We start from the raw sequence: 21,784 nt of genomic DNA, 5'->3' as shown, positions 1-21,784 counted from the left end.
AAAAACCTTTCAAGGTTAGACCGTATCCAATCTCAAAGCCTAAGATTAATTATCGGAGCCATGCGATCTTCCCCAATTAACGCTTTGCAGGTGGAGGCTGTTGACCCTCCTCTCCATTTCAGAAGACAGTTCTTGGCAGACAAGTTCTTATTCAAATGTTTCAGACTGTCTAATCACCCACTGATGGACAAAATTGCTGCTCTCTCTGCTCAAGTTAGATCACTTTCATATTGGAGGAACAAAACAATCCCACTTCTCGTCAAAAGCCTCCATACTTACAATGCTTATAAACCTATTTTAAATCCCCATGACAGACTTCCATTATATTTAAATTCTTTTCAAATTCATTCGCGCAAACCTAACATTATTTTTTCACTTGGCTTTCCTGGCAACCACGAAGCCCCAAGTAAATTTATCCATATTTTAAACTCGAAATGGACCGGCTGGAAAACTATTTATACAGATGGTTCTAAATCTTCCTTATCTAACCATGTGGGAGCGGCGTTCCACTGCCCAAGAGACCAAATTAGTAAAAAAATAAAACTTCATAAAGAAGCCTCAATTTTCACAGCTGAATGCATAGCAATTTTAGAATCCTTAAAATACATTGAAAGTATTCAAATTGAAAATTTTTTAATTCTCTCCGATTCCCTGAGTGCTCTTCAAAAACTAAACTCCTCCCCTTTCCACTACCCGGAAGATGATTTGTGTATTGGAATCCGCTCCTTATTACATACGTTAGCTATCTCTGGCAGAGAGATCGCGTTGGCTTGGATTCCTAGCCACTGCGGTATCCCTGGTAATGAAAAGGCAGATTTATTGGCGAAAGATGCCATCGACACCGGAGAGTTTTTGTATAATTTCTTAAACCCCGACGACCTTCTAGTCAAACTGAAAGAAAACATGATCTCCACATGGCAGAATCATTGGAATGAGTCGAGTAAAACAAAGGGTAATCATTTTTACAAATTACAGCCTACGATTCCTTCAAAACCGTGGTTTTCTGGGCTCTCTTTGAACAAATTTTCAACTTCTTCCATTTGCCGTATGCGAATAGGACATTGCTGCCACAATGTTCACCTGACAAGAATTCAGGTTAAGAATTCTGCCATGTGTGAGTGTCGTCTTGAAGAGGAGGACCTCAACCATATTTTTTTCAGTTGCCCTTTAAATAATAATTATAAAAATTTCATACCTGATCTGATCAATACAGGTATATTGCCCCCCTACGACATTGCATTTTTGTTATCTTCCATTGACAAACGAGTATATAAAATCATTTCTTATTTTATTAAAGTTAATGGCATCAACTTGTAAATTTACTTACCGAATTATTCATACGTGTATATATATATGTGTATATGTATGTATGTGTGTATGTATGTGCGTATATTTGTATGAATATATGTGTGTATATATATATATATCTTTTTATTATTATTATTTATTTATATTTAGTGTGTTTAGTGAACTGTATATTATATATTTATGTTGTGTATTTGTAATTCTTTGGTAAATAAATATTAACCTACACATACACAAATACAAATACTCCGCACACTCTCTACTTGACACTGGCCAGAACACTCCACTGGGGTGAAAAGCCATTTAAAAAAAAGAAGAAGAAGAGAAGATATCACATCTTTTATCTTTGCTATTTCTATATAAAATTACGTGGCTGACAAGTGACAGCTTTAAATAAATTATACAAAATGTTTCGTTTACTATTGGTGTCGGCTATTTTATTATTAGCTCAATATTCTTCTCCTTCAAATGCATATACGATAACCGTAGACGCTCACGCGGAAGAATGTTTCTTTGATAATGTCTCGTCCGGTTCAAAAATGGGTATGTTTATTCATAGGTTAATTCGAATATTGCACCTTTGAAATCGACTCGGCTATTACACGGATTTTTCTTTATTTTAGGTTTGATTTTCGAAATCGCCGATGGTGGATTTCTGGATATAGACGTTAAAATAACGGGACCTGATGGAAAAATTATGTACCAGGGTGAAAGAGAGTCCTCTGGAAAGTATACCTTTGCCGCCTATATGGATGGTCGGTACACATACTGCTTTAGCAATCAGATGTCCACAATGACGCCGAAGGTAAAGTTCATTGACCTAAATGAATATATTTTTAATTCATAGGATTCTGCTCCGATCACAGACATTCTAATTGATAGACTTGCCGTAACTAATTAAAATCTGGGTAACATTCGAAGAGCTGTAGGCAAACCACGTGACCGTATTTTTGGCCCCAGGTGGGTTCCAGAACGCTTTGAATAGACTACAACATCAGTTGTGCGTTGACCGCACGTTGAATTAGCCAGACCCTTCGTAGGAAAGTAAAGTAAAGCAACGGTTTGCAGCGCAGACTTTTCTGTGCAGGGTCTGAATGTTCATTTTTAACAGAACCGCCTACAAATCTGGTTAACAGTGTAACAAAATATTCGAATATCTGAAACCAAATCGGGTGAACAAAACCCTGAACTTTTGTCTGTCTATTTTGGGTTTTTGTTAAGAAAAATTGTTATAATATTCATTGTCCCTGCTGTGACTGCTGGTCGACTTAATTTAGAATCGTACTATTTGTCAAGTATTTTGTCATCACTTCCTAGATAATGTTTTTAACGTTTGGATTGAATTGTCTTTCAAATAAATCAGTCTCTAGATCAGGGGTTCCCAACCTTTTTGTACTCTAGATCACATTCTAAAATATCGGTAGGGTGGCGGGCAGTGGCGGCTCGTGACTTTTGGGTCACTAGAGTGTTAATATTACAAAAAATGGCTTTATTGATGTTGTAGCTGAAAACGATTTTTTATTTTTTTTCGAAAAATTGATTTTTTGTATGAAGATTTTCAGGAATTCCGTGCGGCGCACGGCTATACTGAAATTTCCTGAAAATCTTCATACAAAAAATCGATTTTCAAAAAAAAATAAAAAATCGTTTTCAGCTATAACAACATCAGAAATGCCATTTTTTATAATATTAGCACTCTAGTACACCCAAAAGTCACGAGCCGCCACTGGTGGCGGGCACCACCTATTTTTAATCGATAAACTCGGGGCAGCAATCGCAATCAAAATTATAACAATGCGGTTCCAGGTGGGGAATGCTATTTACACATCACTCCTTGTACACGCCGAAAACCTGAAGTGAGCAGATGATCGCCAAACCGATCGGGACGGTACGAGCACGTGACTTCTGTCAGTTTGGCTGTCGGGGCCATGCTTATTGCTTTCACTGTCAGACAGAGGAGGCAGAGTCATGTGCCATGTGTTTTGGCGCCTTCGGCGTTCATCGGCTCAGTTCGTGGCGTTCGTTCACTTGGGGTTTTCTGCGTGTACAAGGAGTGATGTGCAAATAGAACTCTCCGTTCCAGGCTAGCGTGAAGAGTGCAGTCTGGCTCGCCGCTAGACAGGTTGCGACAAGTACTGTCAGCAAAGGAACCACTCATACATACAATATCGCAAACATACAAACGTATTTAATAAACCTAGGCAAAAAAATTATAACTAACAAATAAATAAAAATAATTAACACTTTTAATTAATGTTTATGAAAAAATTATTTCACTGTCGAATAGTGGCGGGCACATACGAATAGGGTTGGGAACCCCTGCTCTTGATGGTCTCTCTGGCCGATGGGTAAATTCCTTCATTCTGAAACCATTGGTTGCAAGTTCATCCTGGCGCATTTGCAGCACACTCCTGACAGGTGGTCGATAACCCTTTGGATAATAATATATCTCACGCGGGCCAAATGCTAGTCGTAATAACCTAAAAATCACAATAATGCTATTATAAATAAAATATCCACAATATATGATGTTTTACATGCATACCCTAAAAGGCATGGATAACCTAAGATAAAAATATACGTACTACCTAAATAACTTTTTTTTACATTACTCCAGAGGGAAATAATTAACCTATAATAAATCTGCATTTCTGGGGTTAATTTCCCTCAGGGCCTATGTCATATTTTGGGATGCTGTGTGGAGGAAATATAGGAGTAAACCTGGATCTTAAGCCCCCGGATTCCGAATTTCTAGCCATTTATAACATTTCTCTTGAACACTAAGGACGGGTTGTTTCGGAGAATTTTAACAATTCATCAAATTTCAACGTTGATTTCCGGGTTCTGTGAAAGTCTTATTCAAGTTCTGTTACTATATCATTGTAGGCTAGTTGCTTGACAAAACTGAAATAAAAACAGAACTTGAAAATATCTTTCACAGAACTTGAAAATGAACGTTGGAATTTGATGAATTTTTCAAATTCTCCGAAACAACCCGTCCTTAGTCTAACATATTGTTGTTTTTGAAGATAATATTCAAGAGCCAAAGTAATTATATGAAATTCCATAGATCGCAAAGTAAGCTACATAAATTATTAAAAACACACTTTGTTTTATTATTTAACATGTCATAGGTGTGAAAAAATTCACAATATATTTTTAAATGCAACTTGGGCATTTGTCGAGAGATTTTTGATCTATTTTAAATGTCGAGTCGTGTTATATATAAATATTTTCTTACTACGGAGAGCCGTGTTGTAGGAGGGAGGTAACGCAAGAGTCTGGCAAATCATTCCACAGCTGAGCTATTGAAAACAAGAATGAATCGTAATCATGACAAATTAATGTCAACCATGATAAATGTGCACCCAACGCACATTTAGTGTGGTGATCTGCCGTGCCGATCACTCAGATAATTTGTAAATAATAGTCGTTTGGATACTCCATACTATTTGGTTTATTTAGTATTTATAGAAAGGTACAGTATTCGAGATGTTGTTGAGAAGAGAGGACGAGTTACAACAGACACGCCTTTTTATACGTCTCGGTCATGCTGTCTTACTCAGATATGCCTGTCTCTTTCATACCGACAGACATACGTTCACCACATCCCTCCACACTTAAATCAGCAGACAGTAACACAACATGATTATCATAATAATAATTATAAAACATACATACACATATTTAATTATTATTTTACAACATTTTCTTTTTTTATTCATAACCATGTTCATTCGGGAGTTGACTGCTGCTTATTATGATTTCTCTGTCCTTGGTCGAAGGCGCTCCTTCCAGTTCCCTGACGTTGACGCCACGGGTTCACTGGAGCTGGAAGGAAAAAGAGGGTCACCCATTAGATTGTCATCCGAAACAAAGTCGGAGACATCGTACTCATCGAACGATAGCCTCCTCGTCTCAGACTCAGGGATTAAAATACTAGGGTTCTTTTCCCATGATACAATAATAGTATTGTTATTTTGTGAGGCGGACGTGTTTTAACCGCTCCGGTTTGTTTGATCCTTTCAGAAGGTTTCCCTTGCTAAGAGATCGCTGAAAATTGTTCAGCATCCGTGTTTTATATAGTGCTTACCTTCTTATTTCACGAAATGTGCGTAACTTCTACCGTTTAGCCGGAATTTGCAATTATTATAGCATTTTAAACCGATTAATTTTTAAAAGTGAAGCTAGAACTAAGATTTCTCAATGCAGTCGAAGATTTTATACCTGACTCAAGTGTCAAGTGGTGTTGGGAATTACGGGACCTTTTCAACCGAGGATGTCTGCATGGAGGACAGATAAGCCATATTTTGTTTAAAGTTTTTGTCTTTGTTTTTATTTTCTGTTTGTTTATGTATTTTGTTACAGATGACACTCATAAACTTCACTTTGACTTTGGTTCAAGATTTTGCTTATGATAGCCTGCGATAAGCGAGCCCTAAGGGTCTGAGACAGAGGTGTGAAATCGTCGGATCACGACAATAGAAAGAATGTATTGGAGACAGGAAGGAGTCTGAAAGGGTCGAGAGGATGCACTAGGTGGCATGAAAGGCTGGGAGGTGACTGGAGAGACTAAGGTAAACTAGGATGAGGTGATTTTGCACAGCGGTGCTGCCAAGGTCTGTTATCTATGTGAGGATATTGTGTCGGCGCTCTTTATTGGCAGCAGACACATGTCAGCGCTATATTAGCGGCGGACACATGCCTGAACGGATGACGAGCCTCGTGCTGGCACAGTTGGTGGACGGGGTAGTCTCTCTCCCTGCAGCAGCTGGTACAGTTCCTTCGCTACCTAGGACTCTTGCAGCAGAGTCTCCATCTTCTGTCTTCGTCGAGCGTCACAGCGGTGCTGCCAAGGTTTGTTGTCTATGTGAGGATGTTGTGTCAGCGCTCTTTATTGGCAGCAGATACATGTCAGCGCTATATTGGCGGCAGACACATGCCTGAACGGATGACGAACCTCGTGCTGGCACAGTTGGTCTAAATAACAAATGTAGATCCTAGGAAATAAATTGTACAGCGCCCTTGAGGTGATTTTTCACAAAAACGGCGCTATACAAATTATCCAATTATTATTATTATTATTATTATTACACAGTTTGGATAATTGATCAAAATGTCTTTTCCAGTACATGATTTTATCATTCAATTTAACCTCAATTAAATATAGTTTATTTCCCAAACGTTTATGTACTTTCCCTGGTACCCACTTATCATTGTTTTGGTCTCTAAAATCTCTAACCATAACTTTCTGATTAATCTTAAAATTCGTAGATACTTTGTTATTCCTTTTATAATAGAATTTCTGATTTTCCTGACATTTTGACATTTTCATTTTGGTATCTTTATCAATCACATTTTCCTTTACCTTCCCCCCTCTAGGTATAAAATTATTCAAATTTGACCTTAACCTTCTACCAAACATTAGAACTGCTGGCTCTAACCCTGTTGTACAGTGTGGTGCATTCCTATAATCTGTGAGAAAACATTCTAACTTCTCATAATAACCTGACTGAAATTTTTTTTCTAATAATATTTTCTTTAAAAAATTTTTACACGATTTGACTGCATTCTCTGCCAATCCATTTGATTGAGGATGATTTATAGGTGTTGTTAAATGTTTAATGCCATTTAACTCGCAAAACTGTTTAAAGTCTGCTGACATGAATGCTGCTCCATTATCAGAAACTAAGGTTTGTACACTACCGAAATAACTGAATAATCTCTTTAAGATTTTAATGGTATTATCTGAGTTAGGTGAATTTACTTCCACGCAATCCAACCATTTTGAGGTTGAATCTATGATTACCAAAAAATATTTATTTCCGATAGGCCCTACGTAATCTATATGAACCCTACTCCAAATTTCTTCCGTTATCGGCCATGGAGTTAACTCACTCTTAGGTTGTGATGGTTGAATTTCCGCACAACTTCCACACTCTCTAACTAAAAATTCAATTTGACTGTCTATCCCTGGCCACCAAAAATAGCCTCTAGCTAGCCCTTTCATCTTGGCAATCCCTAGATGAGATCTATGCAATAAGCTTAATATCTTATCCCTTAAACTTATTGGAATTACTAACCTATGGTTCCAGAAAATACAATCATCAATTATTGATAAATCGTTCCTTTTTATCCAATAAATCCATTTGCAATCATCCTTATTGACTTTATTTGGCCACCCTGTTCTAAGATAATTTTTTATCTCTAATAATAATTTATCCGTATTAGATTCTGCTTTAACTTCCTCAACATCTATTGGCATCTCGCTATTATTTTTGAATAAACACAAAATTCTTGAATCAAAGTTATTATTTTCCTCAACAGGATCTCCTACAGGTACGCGAGATAAGTAATCCGAACAATTTAATGTTGATTTTACGTATTGAACTTTATAATTGAAAGATGAGAGAATTACACCATAACGTTGTAATCTATTACAAGTTAAAACAGGAATTCCTTTTTTTTCACCAAAAATTCTACATAAAGGTTCATTATCTATTTCTAGAATGAATTCCCTTCCGTAAATGTACTCGAAAAACTTCTTAAAAGCAAACACAATTGCACAAGCCTCGAGGTCTAAAATTGAATATTTCTTTTCCGCTTCTGTCAGTTTACGAGAAACAAAAGAAATAGGTCTTTGTAAATTATTTTCATACACATGTAACAATGTTGCACCCAAACCTTTCGTTGAGGCGTCCGTAACTACCTTCAAAGTAACATTTGGATCGTAATGTGCTAACACTCGATTATCACATAAAATTAATTTTATTTTATTAAAAACTTTTACGCAATCTTGATTAAAATCAAAATTCGTATTTTTTTTCAATAATTTGTGCAAAGGATCTAATAACATAGACATATTTGGCACAAAAGATCGGTAAAAATTTACCATTCCTAAAAAACTGCGTAGCTCTGATAAATCTTTTGGTTGCGCGACTTTACTAATTGCGTTCGTTTTATCTTCCATAGGTTTAATCCCTTCCTTCGAGATTTCAAACCCTAAGAAACATACCGATGAAGCGTTAAAATTGCACTTTTGAATATTTACGCACAAACCGCAATCTTTTAACCTATTAAGAACTGCATTTAAATTAGCATTATGTTCCTCTATCGTTTCTCCTGTAACCATAATATCATCCAGGAAAACCGCTGTTTTCTTCAAACCTTGTAGACATGAAGCTATAGTTCTACAAAATATTGCCGGTGCACTGTTAATCCCAAACACTAGCCTAGTGAATTTAAATAATCCTAAATGTGTAGAAATCGTAGTATATTCCATACTTTCTTCGTCTAGTTCCAACTGTAAATAAGCTTGACGTAAATCAATTTTTGAAAATATTATTCCGCCCGAAATTTGTGATAATAAAACTTCTATCTTCGGCATGGGATATTTGTCAACAATCAATTGTGGATTCACAGTACATTTATAATCCCCGCAAATTCTAATGCTTCCATCGCTTTTAACTACGGGTACGATAGGAGATGCAAACTTGCTATAACTAATCGGAACTAAAATTCCCTCTTCCTGTAAACGGTTCAATTCCGTTTCAACTTTCGCTTTCAAAGCGAAAGGAATACTTCTCGGATTGCAGAATTTTGGTTCTGCATTTTCTTTCAATTTTAAATGAACTTTAAATTTATTGAATCTACCTAGTTTACTTGAAAATACCTCCGGATATTTACGCACTAACGTATCGATACTATTATTGTTTACGTCATGAATATTATGCGTGAGTATTTCACTTTTCAACTGTGAAGAAACCGTCTCGAAACCCGTAAAACCAATGTTAAATTCCTTTACGAAGTCTCTACCTAGCACAGTGGTTGAACCATCCTTTACAACACAAAATTCCATTATTTTAGTAATACCCTTGAAATTAATTGACAAAATTAAACATCCAAGTAACTGTAACTTACAATTATTGTAACCCTTCAGGGTTAAATTCTTCGGCTTCAATTGTACATCTTTAAAATGTTCCCAATAATCTTTATCCGATAGGATCGATATTCCTGCACCCGTGTCAAATAATCCTTTTATGATGATACCGTTATTAACTTTTAACGATAAATAAATGGGATCGGTATTTCTTGTTAACCTTGAATTTATTTCACTTGAATTCACAAACACAGATGAAACTTCCTCCCGTTTTTTTTCGCGACAATTTTTACTAAAATGTCCCTTGTTTTTGCAATTAAAACACGTCACGTTTTTTAATCTACAATTACTGGAATCATGATTATTTAAATTACAATATTTGCACTTCAACTGTTGTATACGTTCTACTGATTTCTTTCTGGGAATTGTAACATTTTTGTCATTCGCCCGCGCCGGTGAAGTAGAATAATTCCTACCTGCACTACTATTAAAATTTTGCTTATTTCTAGAAATAAGCCCGACACTCTCGGATTTAATACACGTAATATTTTTATGAAATGAATCCATACCCGATGCGCACTCTAATGTACTTTTTAAAGTCAGCTTCTCTGCATCTAAAAACATTTTTTCTTTAATACGACCTTCTAATAAACCAGTCACAAAAATATCTTTTAAGTTTTCTTCCAGTCTGCTTTCAAATTTGCAGAATCTTGTTAGACAACGTAACCTAGCTATATAATCATTTATAGATTCCCCAACTTTTTGTTTCGCCGCAAAAAAATTTCCACGTTCCTTAAACACATTCTTTGAAACACCAATGTGGTTTCCTAATAACAAAAATATATTTTCAACCGATAAATCTGTTATTTTTTTTGGAAAACATAAATCTATCAGTAGATTAATCGTGTCTGTGTGTAGGTGGGATATTAAAACCGCCCTCTTTTTATCCTCGGATTTAAATTTGTCATCATTGACGAGGATCAACTGCTCAAACTGTAGCACGAACGTCTCCAGCCCGTCCCTAAGGTGACAAAACCTGGGTAAACCCACTCCCTCCATTTCCACACAGATTACCAATAATCAGAAAAAACAACAACAAACAGCACTCAACTCACGAATCTGATGATTGATGCTGCCGCCGATCGCCGCCCTTCCGCGTCCGACCGTCTTCTGGCTCCGTCCGGATTCCTGGTCGTCCTTCTCGTCCGGTCACCACCGCCACGCCTTCCCGTGTCGGGTCCCGGTACAAGCTGCCTGGATCCGTTTTTCATCCGGTTTCTCGGCTGCTGATTCCTTGAGCTCAGCACCTTGAATCTCCTCACCAGTTCCTTGCCTTGATGCTCCTTCAATGTCCGATACTGTCCGTGAAGCTGCCCCCAAATTATTATTTTTTTTATGCGACAATAATCCCTTCCGCGGTGTTCGGTGGGATTATAACCAAACTATGGTTCTTTCAGCTGCGCCTACTGTGGTTCTTCCTCCAGGAAGAATTTGATGGCTGATCAGCTTCCTTTTTCGGCTGCTCCAACTGTAGTTCTTCCTCCAGGAAGAATTTAATAGCTGTTCAGCTTCCTTTTTCGGCTGCTCCAACTGTAGTTCTTTCAGCTGCGGCTACGGTTCTTCCTCCAGGAAGAATTTTGCGGCCGTTCAGCTTCCTTTTTCGGCTGCGCCAACTGTGGTGATCTGCCGTGCCGATCACTCAGATAATTTGTAAATAATAGTCGTTTGGATACTCCATACTATTTGGTTTATTTAGTATTTATAGAAAGGTACAGTATTCGAGATGTTGTTGAGAAGAGAGGACGAGTTACAACAGACACGCCTTTTTATACGTCTCGGTCATGCTGTCTTACTCAGATATGCCTGTCTCTTTCATACCGACAGACATACGTTCACCACATTTAGCATGCTTCCCGATTGTGCATTGGTACTGAAGGGATCAATGACGCTAGTTCTTGTTAACCTTTTCAATGCAATCTATCCCACCACGTGGCATGTTTTGACACAATGTACAGAGTGATACTTACAAGCTATGTGATAATGACGCAACCACCGATGCACACAGCCAATTATAATGAAGTTGATCATTTTTTCACACGCAGCTGTGGTATTAATACGATATCCAGTGACTCTAGCGACGAAGACAGTAATATTGTTTGTCTTTATATTTACAAGCATAAAAAACAATATAAAAGAAGATTTTGGGTTCACCCATATAACGAAATAAATATTAATTGTAGGCCATTTGTCGCCGCCAAGGAACTACATGAGAATGATGTCAAATTGACTTTTCTTTCCAACCCCAATCTACGCCTTCTCCTCTAAATCCTTCTCTAACGTACTCTGGTAAAATATAGTTAAATAGAATAAATTTTATATCCAAATCGTGTTCGAACGTTATTTCTGTCAAACGTATAGTAGATGCAAATATGTACAACTTGTGTAGCGTGCTACCAACGCTGTCAGTAGCGTGCAACTGATGTTAAACTCGTAGTCAACGCACCCCGTCCTCACGAGTAGCGCGCACAAACCTCCAGTCGCTCGTAAGTTTATCTGTGTACAAATGGCCTATTTGTTTCAGTGACACTTTATCGATCATGTATAAAACATGGATGGATCACATATGCGACAGCCGCTTAGATAAGGTTAAGTCTTGCTTGGTCAACTGCTGGAACTTGATGAGAAATGATTTGGTATTTCAGGTTGTGATGTTCAACATGGAGATCGGCGAGAGCCCGAACCGGCCACCAGGAGCCGAAGAGGAAAAGGAAGTTGGCCACACCAAGCTTGAGGACATGATCCGGGAACTCTCTGGAACTCTCACTGGGGTCAAGCACGAACAGGAGTACATGCAGGTAATATCTGTCAATACGTGTTTCAATTTCAAATAGATTTGCTGTTTTTTAATGTGTCCCAAATACGTTTTTGAATTCTCCCAGATTTAATTGGGACGCATAAGGCCCTATATAGTTTAAGATAGTTGAAAATATTGATTAACCTTTTTTATAAGTTTATGTGTTTACTTTATAAATTTAAAAAAAAACTTATGTATTTAATAATACTTTGATGAGGATTAAACCTTCCTCCCCAGAGACTGACTAAAATGAGTGAACCGTGCTTCACTTAAGCCAAATTATAATTGGATTGTATCGAGATTTAAGCTGCTGTAAATTTTTATAATGTCAACCAATTTCAGAGAAATGCGTGAGTGCCACCAAAAGTTGGTAGAATGTCTTGTCATCGATAACGAGCCTGTCTGCCAAGTTTCAGCCCGATCGGATGAGATTTCATTTCATTCTTTCAAGAAAGCAAAATCCAAATTCAAATACAGGGTTTTCCAATAAGAGGTGTTATTTTGATATTCAATCGTAAAAGATTAATGGTTTCGTTGCTTGTGTGGCACTTGGCGCCGTCTTGTTCACAAGTGCCCATAACATTTTTTACTCCAAATGTGCTAAGGAATAGCTGGTTAAAGTTTGTCGGGTACGTGCCGATACACCCTGTATAAATAAAGTTTGTCGGGTTAGTGCCGATACACCCTGTATAAATAAAGTTTGTCGGGTTAGTGCCGATACACCCTGTATAAATAAGGTTTGTCGGGTACGTGCCGATACACCCTGTATAAATAAAAATGTTTGTTTGTTCAAAATCTTAAATCTCCGAAAATTCTTCACCTTTGCTTTGAAATTTTCACACTTACCAATATTATATGGATATCACCTGTGACAGGTAAAAACAAGCTTTCTTTTAAAAACAGCGCCATCTATTGGATGTAAAAGCAACACGAGGTATTGTTTCTCTATCTGCACAGACAGACTGAGCCACAGCAATGCGTGGCGGGGTTCAGCTAGTAAAAAATAAAAATAAAGTTTTATTTTTTTATTTATTATAAATTTTTAAAGATACAAGTTTTATGCAGTCCCACAAAGCTGTCACACATGACGGCTTGTCTGTAGGTTCTACAAATAATATACAGGGTGTCCGGAAACTCGTAGTACAAGCGGGAAACTGGTGAATCTACATCACATTTGGAGTCGATTTTGTAGTATTTTTTTTTTTTATTTGAGCTTTCGTTATCGAGTAAATCGAGTTTGAAGTTGATTTTTTTTTTTTTTTTTAATTTTTTTTTTTTATCAAATTCTTATAAATTATTACTGAAGATCAAAGTACCCAACTAATTAAAACTATTTGAAAGTAAAACAAATGAAGAAACTCGGATTTGAAGCATTATTTTGAAATCACCCTTCATTTAACCCGGTGTAATCATAAAATATTTCTGCTCTGCAGGGTTAAAACATCTGTTATTCAACCCTAAACACCAGAAAAAACTTTAACCCTAAAATAGCCGAAAAATATTTTTTTTTGGTTTTTTTTTTTTTTTTTTGAAAATGCTCAAATCAAAAAACTTTATGTTTTTTTGGGTTCCCCATGTGGTGTAGATTCTCCAGTTTCCCGCTTGTACTACGAGTTTCCGGACACCGTGTATATAAACATATTTAATTTTTAATACATGTATGACACAAAATGATACAATAAACAATATCACAAAATAATATATCTCAAAGTACCTACCTATATACAAATTATTTAGGCAGGTACGTTGAGATGTTCAGGAATACATCAATAATAAAGTTCAGAGATACATTGATTCGTCGCATTAGCCAACGCTTAGGACGGGTTGTTTCGGAGAATTTGAACAATTCTTCAAATTTCAAAGTCAATTTTCAGGTTCTGTGAAAGATTTTTTCAAGTTCTGTTTTTATTTCAGTTCTGTCAAGCAACTACCCTATGCTGATATAATAACAGAACTTGAATAGGACTTTCACAGAATCCGGAAATCAACGTTGAAATTTGATGAATTGTTCAAATTCTCCGAAACAACCCGTCCTTAGTGTTTTTGGGGCAGGGTCTCTCATTATTCTGAGGTTTAAAAGAATTATTAAATTTATTGAAAATCTCTGGTATTAAATATTTAAGCGTTCGGCTTCCATACTTATTTGTAGACAAACGTATTTAATTTTTTTTAAAAGAAAGACAAATTCCTGGTTTACGAGTAGCCTGACAATATTTGAAAATCTCCTACTACCACCACAGTAAGGGGAAAATGTTGCTTGTGTTGTAGTAGAGGACTTAGCCAGCCGAGGAATTGAACACACGACTCCTGGCTGGGATCCAAAAGCCATGGCAACTCGGTTGCTGACTAGTCAATTATATAGATTTTTCAACGTAATATATAGATTTTTGTAACTATTCAACTTTTTACTCTAAGATGACCGCTTTTCTGTCTTATCTTTCCAGATCCGTGATCGAATCCACCGTTCCATCAACGAGAGCACCAACTCGCGCGTGGTCCTGTGGTCCGTGTTCGAGGCTACCGTGCTGGTGGCCATGACCCTGGGTCAGGTCTACTACCTGAAGCGGTTCTTCGAGGTCCGAAGAGTCGTTTAATCCATCACAATCATCTGTGGGTGCTTGTTAATTCTGGAAGTGGCTAGTCTAGTATCAACGATCGACACAGTTTTAACGCTCCTGTTGACTATTTGATTGAACGATTGCAAGTTAAGATGTTCCTAGATTTTTAAAAACTTGAAATGGATTTTAATAACCAGATCTGAATATCCAGGTACTGCTTCCCTTCCCATTCTCCTTACCCTACCCCACTTCCTTCAGTCTGAACATTCCTGTAATAGCTTCATTGGCTTTGGGCAATTTAAATTCTTGTACAATAAAAAGATGAATTCTTTGTTTGTTGATTTAAAGAAAATGGTGATTTATTGAACTCGTAGACACTACCAGAATTAACGAGTGTAAAATATTCTAATTGTTGTTTTTTTTTCGTATTTCTAAAATTTAATAATAAAATAATTTAAAACCATTGTTAGTACTTATTTGTGATAAGAGAACCCTTAATTCTTTCAGCACCGCACTTTTGATTCCACATTTAGACCATATTTTCGACCACTTTTGATTCCACATGTAGACCATATTTTTGACCACTTTTGATTCCACATGTAGACCATATTTTAGACCACTTGATTCCACATGTAGACCATATTTTAGACCACTTGATTCCACATGTAGACCATATTTTAGGTGTGCCAAGACCGAGTTGTTTGGCGGTCCGTCCTCTCTGCCTACCCCTGCGGGGAAACGGCGTGATGGTTAGTTAGTTAGTTGATTCCACATGTAGACCATATTTTAGACCACTTTTGATTCCACATGTAGACCATATTTTAGATCACTTTTAACTCCACATGTAGACCATATTTTAGACCACTTTTAATTCCACATGTAGACCATATTTTATGCTTAAATTGAAAATTTTGGTATAATTTTTTTCTTTAATTTAGATTGAAAAAAAAACAATTACAATATTTTTAGGCCTAATGGTTCAACAGTTAATCAGTGGGATTGGGAACAATGGCCGTTAGTTTACTAGTTTGCAAGATCTAATAACATTTTTGGCTTCTAGTTGAAAACATAAACTCTATAAAACATTGTAGAAAAATATATATTTCTTTTAATTTGAAACATGCTTATAAAATATAGTAACAAAAATATTCGAGTTTTTAACAAGAGTGACCAACAATATAAAAATAAAAGATTGGTGTAAATTACAAATCAAGTTTTGCATCAGATTTCCCTAAACTGGGGAATTGAATCAGAAATTACTAAAACTGGAGAATTGCTCAAAATTGGCCGATGATCAAAGCGGGGATCACTGCCCCCTTGGGAAGAACAGATCCATACTTCAGGGAGCTGGGTAGTTGCACCAGTAAAGGGGCATTTACAGCACTGACAAGACGACTGCTTATCTGAAAAATGTATTCAATTTTTTATTTATTTATCTATTCACTTATACATACAGTTTGTTGACATTGGGTGCAAGTAATACAGATAGATGTTCCATATATAAAATGTGGTAGTAGAATGAAATGTGATATGCAACTGTATATACATGATTGAAGCTTAGGTAGTAATGTTCTGTGAACACCTCACTAGGAGAACCTGTGCCGAGGTGTTCGCATGGGTGTTATTCTGACGTCATAGGTGGAAACACAATATCCTCCTTGGGAGTCTCCATCGTAGTTCCACCCAGTAGCAGTATTTTACATCATTAGGTTAGAAGTTAGAAGCTGTGTTGACATGTTCATCATATATAGACACAATGTAGTAATTTGTGGTAGGTTACGTATCAAAATGTTCTATAGACACACTGTGTAGTACAAGAGTACAGATACATTGTACAAATGTAGAACATGATTTAAACTTCATAATATTATATATGAGTAATGAAGAGAAAAGTAAGAAACATACATGAAAGGAACTTAATGAGCAGTTTAGCTGAGAGGAAAAAAAACCAAAACAGAAGTTATATTACAGTTAATTGTATACTTTAAATACTAAATTAATTATTATGTTTGGTTTGGAGTAAATAGGTTTGGGAAAAATAGTGTTCCTTTAGATTTTATCCAGTCTGTGTTCTGTTTTTTTAGTTGATGTCTTGGTGAATTATCAGCAGGTTATTTCAAGGAAGGTGGCAGCAGTTATAGAGTTTAATGGAGTAGTAGTTAAAGGATCTTTGTCCGTGGGTAGTGTGCTTTAGCGGGATGTTAATTGTTATGTTTGTTGAAGACCGGTTTATTCTTGAGGACTGATATAGTAAAGGGATATGTGATTTGTATTTGAAGAATAGACGATTTTGCATAGAGTTGTCTGATAGACTAATAAATAATAAAACTAATAATAATGTAACTAATATTCATAATCTGCTTTACAACAACGAAATATTATGAACAAAGACGAAAGTAGTTCAAACAAATTATTTTAGAAATTCAAAAGCTACATTGTCATCAAATGGCCAATCGATTATAGATCCATTTCACCTTTTGAACTAATTGTGATTAACAGAAAACCACAAAAGTCACGTTATGCATCCGCTGTAATGGGGACCTTTTCAATGTAAAAAATCAAACAAAATAAGCTGACTGACCATTTGATGACAATGTTACATTTCTGTGAAAAACCCTAACATAACATATTACAATAATTACCTGGTTGCCTGTAAGTGTAGCAATTGGAAGAGGTTTCCCGTCTTCCAGAACGAAGTTAGCTCTCGCATACTCCGGCCTGCTGTCCAGGGGATAATCTCTGTCCAGTTCCACATTGATCTTCGGCCACTTCCACTGCAGCCGCGTTAAACTCTTCAGAGCGGGAATAACGAATAAGTGACTTGTGACGTAAGCAGAAACTGGATTCCCCGGCAAAGCAAACACATAACACCCGTTGTTACACTTGATAAACACGGTCGGTTTGCCTGGTTTCATGTTTACACGTCCAAACACTACTTCCCCATTGAAGTGGTTGATTAGCACGTGTTTTAGCAAGTCTCTTTCGCCCATGGACACACCTCCAGATGTAACAATCACTCGACACTCTTTAAAAGCATTCGTCAGAATGTCTTTTAATGATTTCACATCGTCCGACGCAATTCCAAGGTCCACACAGTTACCGAAATTGCTGTAAATTAAAAAAAAAACAATAAAAATGTTATCTAGGAAACATTAGAGAAAATTATAATAAAGTAGTTGTTACAAAAAACACGTGATGTAACTTGATAGCATAGTTTCACTTTTAGATATGGCTCGACGACAAGAGTGAGAACAATCTCAACCCGGCTGGTTGCGAGAGACTGGCATCGCCGACGAGTTTCCAAAATGATGGCAACATGTGACTGTATATGAATCTATGCACAGATGTATGGTGATAGTCACCAATATACTTGAACCTTCGATTATCGGACATTTGCGTATCCCTGCACGAGAAGGGTCTAAGCCAAACGTAAGTAATTATTTTAATTCAAATATAGAATTAAAATAATTGTCTGCTAAAATATTTTATAGGTAAAATGATTGTATACAAAATGATCGTAATCAAATGACCGTAATTAAATGATTGTAAGCAAAATTATTGCAAATAATAAATAAATAATAATAAGCAAATAATAGTATTTGTGTGTCATGTTAGAGTAAAAGGATTTACAATACGTTTAATAATTTATTTTACGATCAAGACGTCTGTTACTCTTATGATGGGTTGTTTCATCAAATTTCATGGTTGATTTTCAAGTTCTGCAAAGGTTTCCTTCAAGATCTGTTATTATTTCAGTTTTGTGAAAGAACTGCCCAATAATGATTCAATAACAACATGAATAGAACCTTCACAGAACTTGAAAATCAACAGTTATTTTGAAAAGCTTACTGAGAAGAATTCATACAACTGGTAACTAAACCAACATTCAAATTAGGCGTCTGAATATATAGAGATTAGATTTGAAATAAAATAAAGTTACCCCAGCAATGCCATTAACATGGATTTATTTGAGTCTCTAATGTGAGCGGGCTTCAAAACTGCATCGTTTGGATTCTGAAGCTCGTTCCCAGTTGACAGAATGCCGATATTCTGCTTTGCATAGACTCTGATATCTTTCACTCCCAGGGTACACAGTAGTCCCTTCTCTGCCGCTCCGATCACGGTACCAGCTTCCAGGACTGTCTCTCCGTACTTGATATCGGAGCCAACTTCCCGGATGTCCTGGCCCTTGCTGGGAAGCACCATGATTTCTATTTTATATTCAATAGTTCCATCTTCGGAATGATCCAACAGTTTGGTATCTTCAACCTAAAATGTAAACAATAAAACTATAATAATAATCGGATAATTTGTCTAGCTCAGTTTTTGTGAAAATTCACCAAAACTTTAATACGCTGAGTAATGCAAGCAACGGACCGAGTAACCAAAGCTAAAACACTGACGGTCGTTACATATTTGGGGATCAATGGTGAAGGCACGAAATAAAAGGCGTGTGGTGAAGTTCACAGTGTTTATTGATGAGTCAGTTGCCGAGACGAGGAGATGATGTAGGACAAAAGTTGAATACTTCGGACGCTGCGGTGATGTGCTGGTCAAGCGCGGGTCAGTGAGTCGACGCCGGGCGCTGGTGACCGGGACTCGGTGAAGGTCAGGCACTCTCGAAGAACGTAGGTCTTCAGGCACTCCAGTGCTGACGAGACGGCCGAAGGTGCGGCGGACCTTGTAGGCGGTTGAACGGGAGCGGCGTGACCCGTGAGGATGCTGCGTGTCCTCGTGGTGGTCATGGTAGCGTGGAAGAAGCGCTGATCAGAGACACTGGAACCAGGGCGCTTGTAATCCGAGTAGCGCTTGCCAGGAACGGCGATCTGGACAAGGCGCTATGATGATGTCCCGATAGAGTCTATGATGGTACGGGCGAAGCCGGGTATATGTCCTTCGCGGAGGGGCGCGGGGCGCACCAGTTGTCACTCGTGAAATTTGTAAACTGACGGCTGATAGATAACTGACTGACTGTCTCGCTGCGTCAGGCTTATTTATACTACACGGCCGACGATAACAGTAGGTAGATGGATGGCAACTAAATCCTAGGCACTCGCACAGACTGTATGTTTCAGGAACCTTCGATAGCGCGCAATTATGCGTAGGCGGCAGACTCGAACCTTCTGACGAGTTCTCGTAATGTCCCAGACTGACTGCGCGATAGTATTGTCGCGAGTAGACAAGTAGGTGTTTGTCTGCTTGTAGTACGTAGGTTGCTTTGTTTTGATTTCGACTGCGAGTATGTACCTAAGTAGGTCGAGCGGTTTATTATTAATTATTTAATCTAGATTTTTCTCGACGCCACACATACTTTACATACCAATAAAACTCTGGGATTGTTCAGTTTGGTCTTAAAGGTATACTTCATTCAAATACTTAATCTCATTGTTTCCAATGTGACCAAGCATCTATGTAATTTATTTATTTCTTCCCAATAAACTCAGACACCCACATTCCAGACACCTGTGATACTTGATTAGACCAACACATTGGTGATCATCCTGTGCTTTTCCTGCCAAACACGTAACCAATCATCCAGGTTGGAGTTCTTAGTTTGGCGAGCGACGTGTAGAAAATACCTCATGATACAGAGTTAAAGTATAAGAAATTGACAAACCTGGACTACACAATCTGCTCCAGGGGGCACGGGGGCTCCAGTGCTGATCCGAGAGCATTCTCCGGGCTGCAAGGGAGGAGCAGGTCCCTCGTCCCCCGCCAGCACACCCTCCCCACGCACAGCACGCGCTCCCATCCCATCCTCACTGCGACATGCATACCCGTCCTTCGTAGAGGCAGGGAATGGAGGATAAGGCTCTTTCGCTGTCACATTCTCGCTAAGAGTCCTGTACAAACATTCATCTAACGAGACTGATGAAGATACGGCCCCATAATTGAACTCCTTTCGTACCAAGGTAATCGCATCTTCAACTTCTATCATTGGATAGTTTGATTCGCGGCTTCTGTACGCTACACGCGTTACGTCATCGCCTTTCCCAGCTTTGTGCGGACAGACAAATGGAATTTTTTTTAATTCTGGGATTTTAATTATCCCTGGTTGAGTTGTCTGCATTTTGGAGTGTGCAGATTTGACACTAGATGTCTCCCCTCGAATTTGATCTAAAGCGTGTGGGAGGATTTTCTCCACGATGGAGTAGCATTCTTTTACAGCCTTCAGGCTGCCTGGGAAGTTGAGAATGAGAGTGTTCTTCCTCACTCCGCAGACTGCCCGGGACAGCATCGCCATCTCGGTAATCTGGAGGCTTTTCACACAGATGGCTGTCGATATTCCCGGCGCTTCTTTGTCGATGACTTTCCTCGTTGCTTCGGGGGTGACATCCCTTTTAGTGAAACCAGTCCCACCGGTTGTAATGATCAAGTCTGTCTGCAACACGTCTGCAAAATGAATCAGAGTCTTCTCTATCCGATCCATGTCATCGGGTATCAGGTGCAGGGCGACCCCGGCGTGGGCAAACGTCCTCGCCACGGATTCGAGAAGATAAGGGCCCGAGGAGTCATTGCTCTCCCCGGCACTACAGGAATCGCTTACAGTCAAAATAACGCAACTTATTTTTCCCATAATTTAAGGCAGTTATATATAATATCAAAAGTAAACTAAATATTATTGTCTACAAAAAGTGCACAATAATTTATTATTACCGCGTGACTTAACATAGAAGTCAAAGCACTATAATCATTTAACTAATACCTAATCATAAATAATAGCATTATTATTATTATTGTGTTTTGCGTGATAAAGTTATGCTAGTGTATGTTAACTGATAAAACAAAGAACATCAGATCGTGATGGTCATAGCACAATTTTTGTTATAAATACAAATGAAATTGTTTGTTCGTTTACATTGATAGATAATGATCATACTGCATATTTAAATCATATAAACTATACAGAGATTAGAAAAATCTATTCTTTCAAACTTGATCAAACTTCAGACTTGTTCAGTAGTCTTGGTAGTTGTACAACATAACCAACTATACAACGGTTATTTGAAAATAACCGCAACTACGCTGTCGAGAGCTCGGTTATTTGGTTATTTGGTTATTCGGTTGTGGATGTTGTTGGGTGGTTATGGTTAACTCGCAACTCGCAACCATCTCGCAACTCACATCACATGGGCTATGGGCCGTTTAAAACTATTCTGACCATGACGAAAAGAGACGGCGCTATAT

At 37.7% G+C, this 21,784-nt stretch overlaps 2 protein-coding genes across 2 annotated transcripts; one reads left to right on the top strand and one right to left on the bottom strand.

Moving 5' to 3' along the window:
- The first annotated feature begins 1,656 nt into the window (after window positions 1–1,656).
- CHOp24 (transmembrane p24 trafficking protein CHOp24) lies at window positions 1,657–15,059 on the top strand. Its single transcript, XM_089645591.1, has 4 exons — window positions 1,657–1,848; window positions 1,929–2,110; window positions 11,887–12,039; window positions 14,483–15,059. The coding sequence occupies exons 1-4, from the start codon at window positions 1,713–1,715 to the stop codon at window positions 14,630–14,632; spliced, it is 621 nt and encodes a 206-aa protein (XP_089501717.1). The 5' UTR covers window positions 1,657–1,712; the 3' UTR covers window positions 14,633–15,059.
- A 662-nt stretch (window positions 15,060–15,721) lies between these two features.
- Window positions 15,722–21,551, bottom strand: cin (Molybdenum cofactor synthesis protein cinnamon). The gene is made up of 4 exons (XM_089644865.1): window positions 20,214–21,551; window positions 18,537–18,865; window positions 17,239–17,704; window positions 15,722–15,999 (listed from the first exon to the last, which is right to left on the bottom strand). Exons 1-4 carry the CDS (start codon window positions 21,171–21,173, stop codon window positions 15,874–15,876), a joined length of 1,881 nt encoding a protein of 626 aa, XP_089500991.1. The 5' UTR covers window positions 21,174–21,551; the 3' UTR covers window positions 15,722–15,873.
- Window positions 21,552–21,784: the final 233 nt, after the last annotated feature.

The sequence above is a fragment of the Hesperophylax consimilis genome, chromosome 22, assembly GCF_061612785.1.
Source record: "Hesperophylax consimilis isolate HC1 chromosome 22, BYU_Hcon_1.0, whole genome shotgun sequence".
In the NCBI taxonomy this organism is placed as follows: Eukaryota; Metazoa; Arthropoda; class Insecta; order Trichoptera; family Limnephilidae; genus Hesperophylax; species Hesperophylax consimilis.
Note: the sequence above shows the minus strand (reverse complement) of the source record. Positions and strands in the feature narration are given on the sequence as shown.

Bases quoted from the DNA above. Each gene is read 5' to 3' on its own strand.
- CHOp24 (XM_089645591.1), top strand. From the start codon at position 1,713: ATGTTTCGTTTACTATTGGTGTCGGCTATTTTATTATTAGCTCAATAT. The intron at 1,849-1,928 runs GTATGTTTATTC...TCTTTATTTTAG, and splicing joins CTCGTCCGGTTCAAAAATGG to GTTTGATTTTCGAAATCGCC. The intron at 12,040-14,482 runs GTAATATCTGTC...TTATCTTTCCAG, and splicing joins ACGAACAGGAGTACATGCAG to ATCCGTGATCGAATCCACCG.
- cin (XM_089644865.1), bottom strand. From the start codon at position 21,173: ATGGGAAAAATAAGTTGCGTTATTTTGACTGTAAGCGATTCCTGTAGT. The intron at 18,866-20,213 runs GTTTGTCAATTT...TTTACATTTTAG, and splicing joins GAGCAGATTGTGTAGTCCAG to GTTGAAGATACCAAACTGTT. The intron at 17,705-18,536 runs GTAACTTTATTT...TTTAATTTACAG, and splicing joins ATGTTAATGGCATTGCTGGG to CAATTTCGGTAACTGTGTGG.